The 13,974-nt window shown below is 43.4% G+C and overlaps 1 protein-coding gene across 9 annotated transcripts in view; it reads left to right on the forward strand.

The window, feature by feature from the left end:
- Nucleotides 1-13,974, forward strand: part of YIPF1 (Yip1 domain family member 1) — a 43,112-nt gene that overhangs the window by 14,442 nt on the left and 14,696 nt on the right. For all 9 annotated transcript variants that reach the window (XR_010130957.1, XR_002004152.4, XR_008668057.2 and 6 more), the window contains 3 exons: nucleotides 3,957-4,073; nucleotides 8,195-8,361; nucleotides 8,737-8,919. Coding sequence is in view for 4 of the 9 variants with exons in the window: in XM_019018877.4 (XP_018874422.2) it covers nucleotides 3,957-4,073; nucleotides 8,195-8,361; nucleotides 8,737-8,919 (467 nt within the window). In the remaining 5 variants the exon portion in view is untranslated. The remainder of the gene's footprint in view (nucleotides 1-3,956; nucleotides 4,074-8,194; nucleotides 8,362-8,736; nucleotides 8,920-13,974) is intronic.

Raw genomic sequence — 13,974 nt, forward strand, 5'->3', positions numbered from 1 at the left:
CAAAATCCTGGGCTCAAGCCATCCTCCCCCACCTCATCTTCACGAGTATCTGGGACTACAGGCGTGTGCCACCATGCCTGGCTAATGTTTGTATTTTTTGTAGAGACAGGGTCTCACTATGTTGTCCAGGCTGGCCTCAAACTCCTGGCCTCAAGCAATCCTCCTGCCTTACCCTCCCAAAGTGCTGACCTTACAGGCATGAGCCACTGCACCAAGCCAGGAGTGACATACTCTAAGTCAGATTTCATGAACATTGATATTAAGTGTGGCCAAGGATATGGAGCAGTGGAAACTTTTGTATGGTAGGTATGTAACTGGTGGGTATGTAACTGGTACACAAATTGGAGCAGTTTGAAGATGCTTATACCCTATAATTCAGCAGTGTCACTCCTAGGTAGATAATTTTAGAGGAATTCACATATATATGGGACAACATATAGAAGAATATTATTCACTGTAGCAGTGTTGCTTGTAATAGCAAATATTTAGAAACAACCAAGATATCCATCAGCAGGAGAATGGATACATTGTGCTACTATATTCATACATGGAATTCTGTAGTTAAAAAAATGAACGGGAGCTAAAAGCATAAATATAGATAAATCTTAGCACAATGATTTTAAAAAGCATGTTGGGGAAGGATATGAATAGTATGATACCATTAAAAATATATATATATTTTTTGAGACAGAGTCTCACTCTGTCACCCAGGCTGGAGTGCAAAGGCGCAATCTTGGCTCACTGCAACCTCTGCGTCCTGGGTTCAAGTGATTCTCCTGCCTCAGCCTTCCTGAGTAGCTGGGACTACAGGCATGTGCCACCACGCCCAGCTAATTTTTGTATTTTTAGTAGAGACGGAGTTTTACCATGTTGGCCAGGCTGGTCTCAAACTCCTAACCTCAAATGGTCTGCCTGCCTCAGCCTCCCAAAGTGCTGGGATTATAGGTGTGAACCACCATGCCCGGCCTAAAAATATTTTTTAAAAGTGACATGCTAGGTAACCAGTGTTTGTGTTATTCTTTGTGCTTTTCTGTATGTTAGAAATATTTCATAAAAATGCATAATATGAAATTTTAATTATAAATACAACCTAAATTAAGGCTCTCTCCCACCCCCAACCCATAATAAGAGTAGGAATTTGGCAGGAAACAGGGAGAAGGCAGTATGAAGCAACATGGCAGGTCCTGGGATGAGTGGGTGTCGTATGTCTCTGGAGTCCAGCCTTCCACTGGGGGTAGCTGGAGAAGTTACAGAGCCCAGATCCTGGGGCCTTTTATATCAGCCTCAGGAATTAGGATTTTTGTCCTTAAGCAGTGGAGGTTCAGTGAAGGGTTGCAAACAGGGGAGAGGGATGATAATAGGAGAGGGACAAAAATGCTAAGGGCTGGGAAAGTTTTCTTGCTTGTGTCCAAGGATGAGCATTGGGCCACATAGAGGTAGTGGGTGGGCAGGTGTTGGACCTTTCAGGCCACCTGAAAATATTGTTTCTCCAGCTGTTCCCATGCCAGAGTTGTTAGGTAGCGTAGAGCATGGGGCAGCTAGAGAATGCTAGATAAGTCTTCACATTAGTATACATATCTTCCCATACCAGCCTGCCTTTAAAAAAGTTAATTAATATTTTAGCGAAAGGGTTTTATCATGTTGCCCAGGCTGGTCTTGAACTCCTGAGCTCAAGTGATCTGCCTGCCTCAGCCTCCCAAAGTGCTGGGATTATAGGTGTGAGCCACCGCATTCTCCCCCGCCCCCACTTTTTTTTTTTTTTCGAGATGAGGTCTTGCTGTGTTGCCAAGGCTGGAGTGCGGTAGCTATTCAGAGGCATGATCATAGCTCCCTGCTGCCTCAAACTCCTAGCCTCAAGTGACCCTCTCACCTCAGTGTCCTGAGTAGCTGGGACTACAGGCTTATGCCACCAGGCCCAATTCACAGGCTTCCTGTTGCCCTTAAGATAAATTCCTAACTCAACAGGGCTTCTAAGACCCTTCATGATCTGACTCTGGCCCATCTCTTCAATCTCTGGCTACTCCTGACCTGAAGCTTGGCCTCGAACTGGTACCTCTTACTTCAGTCTCTGCTCTTGCTATTCCCTCTTCATGGACCTCTCTTCTCTTCTGTCCTTACTTGGTGAACTCCTGTTCTTCTTTAGATCCCAGCTTACACATCCCTTTCTCTAGGTTTTCCACCTTCCCTATATGCTCCCATAGGCACCCTGTACTACCCTCTGAGATTAGATATTTTATTGATCGTCTCCCCGGAGTGCATGGGTGCACTAGAGGCAGTGACTGTGTCTCTGTTGCACATCATCGTGTCCCCAGCAGAGGGTAGTGGGAACTTAGTAAATAATGACTGAGAGGACATAATATTCTTGGTTTTCTAGTTATTTGGGTATTGTAAGTTAATATTTTGGCCACTTGTGGTCATACCCTTGGATGGTCTCAGCTCATCTATAACACATGGTCAGTTTTATTCATTCAGTAAAGCTTTTTGGCTATAGGGGCTTTGTGGGGTTTTTTGTTTGTTGTTGGGTTTTTTTTGCCACTCTTATGTGTGGGCACTCAGAATAATACCGTGAGATTTAGTCCTTGTCTACAGCAGAGAGCTTTCAGTCTAGTGAGTAAAGAGGCAGTTTGTGGAGAGCTAATATTGGTGACTTTTTGAAGCATACCCATTTGATTGCTTGTGTTCCTTTTCCCACCTTCAGGAGCCAGTGCTTGCCTTTGAAAAGTACTAATCTGTTTCTGCTAGTCGTCTCCCCTATGACAGTAACGTTCGTAATTTTGTGACGTGTCAAGGTACCTGAAATTATCCCAAAGGGTGTTGCAAAATATTAGTGAAATTGAAAAATGAAATTCATACAATTTATTAAAATCTCTCAATCTAAAGATTGTATTTGTTCTACATAGTACTTTTTCTAGATGGGGAGAGACAAGGATAGTGTTCACAAAATCGTGCAAATAATGAAAGAGGTTTGTAAAGCATGGTCCACTCATCTGCTCAGTGGTATATCTTAAAACCATTGAAAAAGAACAAGCTGATTTTTATGAGTAGCTGTGATAGACTCTCCAGGCTATATTAAGGTGAAAATAGAAGGGTACACAGGAGGACATATATGTATGTTATCATCTGTATAAAATATGCACATATACACATGCATTTGCTTATATACATGAGTGGAATATTCCTGGCAGGTTTCATCAGAAACTGCTTACTTTGGTGAGCTTTAGGGAGGAAAGATAGACAGCCGGGGCACAGAGAGGGAGTGGATCTTGCTGTTCTCCATATTCCCTTTGTACCTTTTGAAACACTGAACCATATACATATATTACTTTTTTTAATTTTTAATTTTAATTTTTGTGGGTAGACAGTAGGTGTATATAGTGCATTGTATTACTTTTTCATTAAAAAAAAAAAAAGAAAAAGCCTTAAGCATACACACACACACTCACACTCAACACAACCGTGGTGAATTGGTAGGTTTAATCAACTCTGCCCTCATGTGTTCTGCTTGCCCTGCTCTTTCTGTATGCTGCACAAGCTCTGTCTGATTTAACTTCTTTTTCTGTGATGCTAACATTTGGCACTTAGATAAGCGAAGTAATCTTTACTTCATGTATTCTGGTGGAAGGTTTAATAAAAAGCCTGTGAATTTTTCTTTGTCGGTGGTGATCCTCCAACAAAAGAAGCTATACAGAAATCAGTGTCTTCATTCACCTAATTGTGGAAGGCGTTTTGGCCTTTGGATTGGAGTACCAACACCCCACCTTCTTTAAGGCAGCTAATTACTGAGATGTGTGTTTGACCTTTGAAAAAAAAATTTCCCTTCAGCAAGTGTTGATCCCATCTAGAAAATTCATTTTCTTTTGCTAACATGAATACAAGAGGAAGATAAGAAATTCTGTAAGAATCTAAAGGCTTATGCTTCATTTTCTTGTTTCTGAATTTTCTTGTTTCCTTTGCAGGCCCCTTTTGGATATGTGCCACATTGGTCTTTGCCATAGCAATTAGTGGGAATCTTTCCAACTTCTTGATCCATCTGGGAGAGAAGACGTACCATTATGTGCCCGAATTCCGAAAAGGTTGGTGAATAGCTTGACTCATTTGGAATGCTGTCAGTTTCTAGCTTTGAGTTCTTTTTACCCACTGAGCTCCTGGGCCCCATCTCTAGATGCTGCAGCCCTGCTTTTGTGTTTTAGGGTTCAATGTATCTACTCAAATGTGGAGATGAGTTTACCACCCATCTATATAAATCCACATAATCTTTTTCTTCTTACAGTGGTAAAATATATATTACATAAAATTTACCATTTAAATGTGTAATTCAATGGCATTAAGTACATTCACAATGTTATGAGTCCACATAATCTTTGGGAAAGCTGTAAATCAAGGCCGAATAGCAACTGCAATTTATTCCTTTTTTTTTTTTTTTTTTTTTGAGACCGTGACTCGCTCTGTCACCCAGGCTGGAGTGCAGTGGTACGATCACAGCTCACTGCAGCCTGCACCTCTCTGGGCTCAAGTAATCCTCCCACCTCAGCCTCCTGAGTAGCTGGGACCATAGGCATGCAACACCATACCTGGCTAATTTTTCTATTTTTTTATAGAGATAGGTCTCCCTGTGTTGCCCAGGCTGATCTCAAACTCTTGGGCTCAAGTGATTCTCCCATCTCGGCCTCCCAAGATGCTAGGTAGGATTACAGGTGTGAGCCATCACACCTGGCCACAGCTGGAATGTATTCTAAGACAAGTGTACAAAATAATTTAAAGGTGTGCGTGAAGGTCTCCTGTGTGGCATTATTTGTATTATCCACATTTTGGAGACAATGGAAACATTGTTTTAGGCTGTGATGGCTCAACTAGCTGGGGTCATCTGCAATTGCCAGTCACAAAGCACCTAGAGCTATGTGGAAAATTCATAACTTATTCCAAACTGGTGCCTATTCTGTTAGCAACTTTGCTGAAGAGAAATCTGGGCTGGACATGGTTGCTCATGCCTGTCATCCCAGCACTTTGGGAGGCCAAGGTGGGAGGATTGCTTGAGCTGAGGAGTTTGAGATCAGCCTGGGCAACATAGTGAGACCTTGTCTCTAAAACTAAAAACTAAAAAAAAGTTACTGGGTATGGTGGTGCATGCCTGTAGTCCCAGCTACTCAGGAGGCTGAGTTGGGAGGATCACTTGAGCCCAGAGATTGAGGCTGTAGTGAGCTGTGATCGTACCACTGCACTCCAGCCTGGGTGACAGAGCGAGTCACTGCCTCAAAAAAAAAAAAAAAAAAAAAAGAGACCCGGTGCGGTGGCTCAAGCCTGTAATCCCAGCACTTTGGGAGGCCAAGGTGGGTGGATCACAAAGTCAGGAGTTCGAGACCAGTCTGACCAACATGGTGAAACCCGTCTCTACTAAAAATAAAAAATTATCCAGGCATGGTGGCGCACGCCTGTAATCAGGAGGCTGAGGCAGGAGAATTGGTTGAACCCAGGAGGCGGAGGTTGCAGTGAGCCGAGATCACGCCGCTGCACTCTAGCCTGGGCAACAGAGAGAGACTCTGTCTCAAAAAAAAAAAAAAAAAAAAGCGGGGAGAAAGAAGTATGCAAATGATCAAAGCCTGGAAGGGAAAATGCAGAAATGAATGTGTCCTAGGGATGGGCTTGTGAATGACATTCTTGTTTTAAAACGTCCTTTCTTATGTCAGTATTGGGTATTTAGAAGAAAAAACAAAACAGCTTTTAGAGACTTGCAGGTGACAGCTGCCCCCAAATGAGGAAGTTTGGCTTTGTCGGAGATTGGCCTGTACCACTTTCTCAGTTCCCTCGCTCTCTCCCTGCCTGCTCTGCTGTCGAGAGGCTGTAAGTAGCCTGGATAAGAGCACCAGTTCTGGAACTAGACCGCTAGCTTCAGTTCCAGCTCCACCACTCACTAGCTTCTGCTCTGTTGGGCAAGCTATTTTATGTCTGAGCCTCAGATTCTTCATTGGTGAAATGGAAATAATAATATTTATCTTACAGGACTATTGTAAAAATAAAGAGTTAATATATATAAAAAGCTTAGAATAGTGGTTTGTACCAAAAAGAGTTCAATAAACATTAACTATTACTACACACACACACACACACACACACACACAAATATGTGCACATATATTCAATCCCATTATTTATCCAGTAACTTTGGTTTGAGTTTAATGCAATAAATGTTAACCATGAGATAGAAACCCTGCCTTCAACTAGTTCACTGTATGTGCATAGAAAGATATGTATTTGCCTGTGTGTGTATGTGTGTGTGTGTGTGAGAGAGAGAGAGAGAGAGAATGTATCCATGTATCCTTCCTTCTTTTCTTCCCCTCTACCTTCCATGCCCACTTTCCCTTCTTGTCCATCATGGAGTCAGACTTGGATTCAATCCCAACTCTATCAAACCTTGATTTGAGTTTAATTCAGTAAATATTAACCATGAGATATAGATCCTGCCTTCAAGTAGTTCAGTGGTTAGAAATCTAGTAAATGACTATTGCTGTAAACAGTACATATTAACCTCTATATCAGAGATAAGTGTAGGTATATTGACATAGAAGAAGGAGTGAACCACTTTGCCTGGGGATCTGGAAACTCAGGAGAGTCTTTACCTGTTCTTATCCTCTTTGGCTGGGCATCCCAGTATCAGGAAGTGATGTGATATATATACTGGTAAAGTAGTCATTGGCCCTATCAATAAACATTTTTCCGTTTTATGTAAAAAGTATGAGTCACATCTGAGATGAGATCTTGCTTCTACTAACTTGTTAATTATGTGACCTTGACCAAACAACTTAGCTTCTCTGACCCCTTTTCCTCATCTCTAAAATGACGATATAGATTGTATGAAATAAATGTAGCTGCATATTAGTTAACAATATAAAAACTAATTCTTGATTGAGCATTTATTATTGATCAGTCACTCTTCTACTTAGAACAGTTCTTACCTGCTTTTATTCATTTAATTCTCCTATTAATCTTAGAAGGTAGTATATTATTTTTCTTCCCATTTTATAGATGAGGAAACTGAGACAGGAAGGTTAAGTAACTTACCCCCAAGAGTTTCTTTTCCTAGGACTAGAACCCATGGAGTCTGCATACAGAGTCTGTGCCCTTGACCATTATTCCACATTGCCTCTCAATAAAGCACCGAGTGTAATACCTGATGCCCAGTAGTTGATCAATAAGTGACAGCTATAGCCATGGGAGTAATTTCCTCCTCTTCCCTTAGTTATCCAAGAAAAAGGCAGTACATCAGCAGAATTACATTTGGCCTAACGAGGCAATTCCCAGTGTGAAAAAACTGTTCTGGGAGCTAAAACATGTTTTGGACATTCATGTCTTAACCAGAGTCTGACTATAATTGTTAGGGGTGTCTTTGTTCTTGCCAAGATGCATTAAGTGAATTACCTACTGATTTTCATGTAGAAAGGGTTGGTGCCATGGCTTACCTATAACTTTATGACCCTCCACTCCAGAAGAGGGAAAGGGAATCCTCCAGGGCGTGCTGCTACTAGAGGAAGAGGAGAGAGGTACAGGAATATGCTGAACGTTGCTGTTCTGAGGAGCCACTCAATAGCATTTTTGCCACAGTGGCAGAATTATTTATTTAAGGAAGAAAGTAAAACTGGAGAATATTTCAAGCAGTTAATCAGTGAGCTGCATCTCCCAATTTCAGAGACAGAGGAACTCTAGAGAGCATGCAGAGCAAGTTAATCTCTACCCAAGGCATTTTAATACATTTGCTAAAGAAGTCAGTGTCAGCTCTTGTTATACCGAGGAAGAGAACATGTTCTTCCAAGGGGATAGTTGGTTTTTATTTGATTGAAATATCTACTATATATGAACATTTGCAGTGTGGCCCTCTGAAGTATTCAGTTGCATAGTTCAGTTGTTTAATAATATTAGTTGTTAGTTATTAAATGAACTATAAAAACCATATGAGAGACTATTGATCCTCACCACAAAGACGAATGGTAAAGATTCATTAATTCAACAAACATTTCTAAAGTGCCTACTGTGTGTTAGGTACTGTACCAAGCTCAGGGATTACAGACCAGTAAGACATGATTCCGTGGTCCACTGAAGTCAATTGATATGTTAGCATTTAAGTACAATAAGGTGTTGGAAGTGCTCTGATAGTCTACTAAAGGCATGATGGAGATTGAAACTTGTGTCCTGTCATCCTCAGTGTCCATAGCAGCTACCATCATCTATGCCTATGCCTGGCTGGTTCCTCTCGCACTCTGGGGTTTCCTCATGTGGAGAAACAGCAAAGTTATGAACATCGTCTCCTATTCATTTCTGGAGATTGTGTGTGTCTATGGATATTCCCTCTTCATTTATATCCCCACCGCAGTAAGTACCATACTTAGGGAGTAGATTCTGAGTGATGCTCTGTTCTTGGTAGAAACTTCAACCAAGAATTTGACCTACCATCATTATTTCCAGCGCAATACTCATGTTCTCCTGAAAAAATCTCCTTTGAAGTTAGAAGTTAAGCATGAAAGGGGTCTGGGGAGCCTAGTGCCTTAATTGGATCTTGGGCCCTTTGTTATAAAAGCATATGCCTCAGTCTACATGCTGGTGGGGTTCCTCCAGCCTGTACTGAAAAACCAGAGTGGCAATGGGGGCCCAGCTGCTGATTGGCTCAGGGGCCTTTGTAAACATATGTGCCTGGAATGAACAAATGCCTCCCAAGAACTCCCCGCTCCTCCTTTTCTCTTCTTTCAGATACTGTGGATTATCCCCCAGAAAGCTGTTCGCTGGATTCTAGTCATGATTGCCCTGGGCATCTCAGGATCTCTCTTGGCAATGACATTTTGGCCAGCTGTTCGTGAGGATAACCGACGCGTTGCATTGGCCACAATTGTGACAATTGTGTTGCTCCATATGCTGCTTTCTGTGGGCTGCTTGGTATGGGTTCATTCGTATATTCTTTTGGTGTGTTTTATATCCAAATGCTAAAAGACCTCAAACTGTTAGACACAACAGTTCTTTTAAAATTGAGTCCATGGGCTGGGCACGTTGGCTCACGCCCATAATCCCAATACTTTGGGAGGCCCAAGTGGGCGGATCTCGAGCTCGGGAGCTCAAGACCAGCCTGGGCAACATGGTGAAACCCCGTCTCTACTAAAAATACAAAAATTAGCTGGGCATCGTGGCTTAAACGATCCTCCCACCTCAGCATCATAAGTAGCTGGTACTTGGGAGGCTGAGGTGAGAGGATCGCTTGAGCCCAGGAGGTGGAGGTTGCAATGAGCTGAGATCATACCACTGTACTCCGGCCTGGGTGACCGAGGGAGACCCTGTCTCAAAAGAAAAAAAAATTGATTCTATGAAATAAAATTTCATTTTAAGTAGACTCACCTACGTGGGAAGTGGTGAAATTATGAGAATTTGGCTTTAGTCTTTGGTTTTGCCTAATTTCAGTAATCTGATGAGAATTTGGGGTCTGACCAGAGGAAATAGGTGTGGATGAGTGTCTGTATACATTTGTTCCTCGGTATGGGGGTTGTGGGGGTGTGGTTGGTTCCAGGACCCTCTATGGATACCAAAGCATGGATGCTCAAGTTCTCTATATAAAAATGGTGTACAGACATCCTCCTATGTGCTTTACATCATTTCCAGATTACTCATAATACCTAGTGCAATGTAAATGCTATGTAAATAGTTATTATACTGTATTTTAAAATGTGTATTATTTTTATTGTCATATTGGTTTTTTTAACTTACATCTTTTTAAAGAATATTTTTCATTGTGGTTGGTTGAGCCTGAGCATGCTGAGCCTGTGGATGTGGAGGGCTGACTATATAGAGTTAGGGAGCTGGGGTGGGGGATTCTGTTTTTGGATGTCTTTACTGATTTTCTGCACATACCTAGAAAGATTTTTGAAATTTAAAGTTTTATTTAAAGGTAGAAAGTTTAAAGTTTAAAGGTAGAAATTAAAAGTTTTAAATTTGAAGGTAGAAAGCTTGAAAATGAAGTCAGATATGGGAAAGTGAAGTTACTTTTAAGGTGAACAACATTTAAAATAGTGTTTGAGTTCATATGTAGGTGTCTTTTTAGGGAGAGAGCATGTGCTTTTGAGTCAGGTAAGCCCAGATTGAAGACCAGCTCTGTCACTCATTGGCTGTGTGAACTTGGAGATGTTATTGTTCCTCTCTGAATCTTAATTTCTTAATCTGTGACATGGGTATATTTCCTGCCACAAGATTGTTCTGAGAGGCAAATAAAATGATATCTATAAAGCACTTAACATGGAACTTGTCCTGTAAATGCCCATAAATTAGGTCCCTTTCCTTTGATCCTAAGGAGACATGGTTTTGTGTCTTCTGTACACACTGTGCACAAAATTTGCTGTCCACGGCCTTAACAAGCCCTGTTGCAGGTTTTGAAAAAAAATCAGAGTCCAAGAATGTTAAGGTCCCTAATAAAGGAAAGGACATGGCCATGGGAAGGTGTCTTAGTCCACATGGCAGGTTTCCAGACCCTTGGTCAGGTTTTGCAATTTTAGGAGTAAATGTTTCTTTGGCATCATTTGATCTTTAACATTTTTGTGTAGATAACCATGTCTCATTAAATGCATTAATCTGATTAGAATTTCATTAGATTAATGAAATCCCAATGCCTTATCATTAAACAAGTTTCATAAAAAGTGCCAAGTTGTGAAACACAAACCTAGTTTACATGCACTTTACATGTGCGTAAGCTTTAAGCCCTCGAGGCGGGCCTGTTGGTTTGACTCATGGCAGAATGACACTATTAATTTCTGGCACTTGGAATCTCTGAGTTGATCCCTTAAAATGCTGCCGTGACTCTTCTGGGACTTTTCTGTCTGCTGAAGAAGATCCTTTTCATTGTGACCAGCTCTCACTGGCATCTCTCGTCCCTCACTGGCATCTCCCGTCTCTCTTCTGAAGTTCTTCCCCTCACGTACCTGGCTGAGAAGTTGGTGAGGAGAAGGAGGCAGGAGAGGAGGCATTGCCTTTCTCATTTCTCTAAGGAATAGGAGCAGGGCAGGTTGAGCAGTGAAGCAGGGAGCTATTATGGTTATTATTAAGAACCCACTTCAGGCCAGGCATGGTGGCTCTCGCCTATAATCCCAGCACTTTGGGAGGAAGTTGCAGGCAGATGGCTTGAACTCAGGAGTTCGAGATCAGCCTGGGCAACATGGTTAAACCCTGTCTTTACCAAAAATATAAAAAAATCAGCCAGGTATGGTGGCACGTGCTTGTAGTCTCAGCTACCAGGGAGGCTGAGGTGTGAGAATCGCTTGAGCCTAGGAGGTGGAGATTGCAGGGAACTGAGATTGCGCCACTGCACTCCAGCCTGGGTGACAGAGCGAGACTTCATCTCAAAAAAACAAAAAAAAGAACCCATTTCATCTAGTACCTGTGGCAGGACCTTTTATCTCCTGTGCCTATTGTTCCCTTTTAGGGCAGATGGCGCTGAAACCAGGATTTACCTGCCCATCTTGCTGCTCAGGAACTTTCTAAAAGAGCGTAATTCTGAAGTAGGGAGTGCCCTGGACTGAGAGATGCTCAGCGCTGCAAACCTAGGCAAGAGACTTGCTTCTCAGAACCTTGGTTTCCTCATCTGTGAAAGGGATTGTTGTTTTCTTGGGGTTTTGTGAGATGCCGTGAGCTGGCTGTGAAAGCCCTCCATATGCTGTGAAGTGTTCCTCAGATGCAAAGTCATTAAAGGAGCCTGTGTCGTCAGACACTGCCAGGGCCAGTATGCTGCTTATTCCTCCGTAGTACCCAAGTAAGAGTGGTCCAAGGTCCCACAGCTGGTACCCGGGCCAAAGCTGAAGTCTCCCACTCTTAATGACAATGCCCTTCCTTGTTGCCTCTCACTGGCATCTTCTCATCTCTCCTGAACTTTTTACCCATTACACACCTGGATGAGAAAGCAGTGGAGATGAGGAGACAGAAGAGGCTGTTCAGTCTGTAAGGGACTCAGAAGAGCAGGACGGGTTGGACTGTGGAGCAGGGAGGTCCTTGTGGGGTGCAGGGCCTCTTCCTGGAGAGGAAGGCTCAGTTTTCTCCTTCTGGAGGAAGGGAACCATCCCGTGGTCAGGTGTCTAGCCAGGGGCCCATCATGCCTGGGTTTTGTTCTCCACAGTGACCAGCCCCTCCTTTTTCTTCTGGAGGCATTGTGCGCTGCAGAAGGGCTGAGCCAGAAGTTAGGAAACTTGGGTTCCAGTCCTAGCTCCACTGTCACCTGCTTGGGTGATTTCCCTTCTCTGGACTCCTGCCTCCTCACTTAGAAACAGGGGCTGATCGTGCATGCCGTGGCAACATCTTTACGTTGCAAGGATTGAATGATATATGCAGCATGGAAAATATGACGAGTCATGTAAATGGAAGACATTATTATTAGGGCAGAGAGAGGAACTGGCAGGGGAGTTATTTGAGCTGAGGGGCACCGGCTGAACCAGACAGCTTGGCTTCCTCACTCTCCCCTGGGGAACACGGATTGGTGTTTTTGCCTTAGTGCAGTGAAGCATATAACAGCCCCACACTTGCCAGGGGCCCCTCGGTGATTGCACATGTAAATGATGTCTAAGTTATACCAGAACACACTGGCAGGGATGACTAAGGAAGCACCTAGAGGCTGCACCCTTGGTGTATGTTTGGAGATGTACAAGCCTAAGTTTGAGGTGGTTACTGCTGGCTTTTACAGGGAGCTGTGCCCTACCCCTACTCACAGAGAGCCTGCTGATTCAGCTTTGAGGTCTCCACGGTGCCTAGATCTGGACTGGACATAGACTAGGCGCCAAATTGCAGGAAGTGTTGGAGAATTAGAAGAGCACAGACTGTGGAGATGGACTCGACTGGATTGAAATCCTAGCTCAGACACATAGTTGTCTAGCCTTGGGAAAATCTCCATTTCTTTGAGCCTCAGCTTTCTCATCTTTAAAAGGGATAAAATGGCCTGTTACAGCACTTTTGAGCAGATTAATGATCAAGTATATGTCTGGTGCACAGTAGGCATTCCCCAAATGATGGCTGTGATTGCTATTAAGCATTTGTGGAATTAATGAATCATAGAATTCAAGATTGTTCAAGGAATGGCCCTAAGAGATCATCTTTTCTTTTTGAGTCAGAGTTTCCCTCTGTCACCCAGGCTGGAGTGCAGCAGTGTGATCTAGGCTCACTGCAACCTCTGCCTCCTGGGCTGAAGCAATTCTTGTCCCTCAGCCTCCTGAGTAGCTGGGATGACAGGCATGTGCCACCACGCCTGGCTAATTTTTGTATTTTTAGTAGAGGTGGGGTTTCACCATGTTGGCCGGGCTGGTCTTGAACTCCTGGCCTCAAATGATCCACCTGCCTTGGCCTCCCAAAGTGCTGAGATTACAGGTGTGAGCCACCACACCCAGCTGAGATCTTATTTACTTTTCTTCCCTCCCTCCCTCCCTCTCTCCCTCCCTTCCTTCCTCCCTCCCTCCCTTCCTTCCTTCCTTCCTTCCCTGCCTGCCTTCTCTCTCTCTCTTTCTCTCTCTCCCTCTCACTCTCTTTCCCTCTCTTTCCACCACACCCAATCTCTCTCTCTCTCTCCAGTCACCACACCAGCCCCAAGATCATCTTTTCTAATCCTTTAATTTTATAGATCAGAAAGTTGAGGCCAAAGCAGGTGGAGCGACTTGTCCAAAGTCACAGTGTGAGCTAATAGCAGAGCCAGGTGTAGAAGCTGGGCCTCTTTGCTCATTCTGTCTTACAAGGGCACCCTGCAGTAGCCTGGAAGAAAGGCTTTGTTCCTGCATCCTGGGGGCTTGTGGCACAGTGCACCTGAGGGAGAACTGGAGGAGCCCAGCACTAGCACTGTGGCCCCATCCCCCACTTAAGTTAGGGACTCTTCTTTCCTTGCCCCAGAAAACAGCTGCTGGAAGAGTTCCTAAGGAGGAAGCCTCTTAAAAGTAATAGAGTTGCTCTGGGAATGGGGCAAACTAGAGGGAGTCTGCAGAG

Source organism: Gorilla gorilla, chromosome 1 (assembly GCF_029281585.2).
Source record: "Gorilla gorilla gorilla isolate KB3781 chromosome 1, NHGRI_mGorGor1-v2.1_pri, whole genome shotgun sequence".
Classification (NCBI taxonomy): Eukaryota; Metazoa; Chordata; class Mammalia; order Primates; family Hominidae; genus Gorilla; species Gorilla gorilla.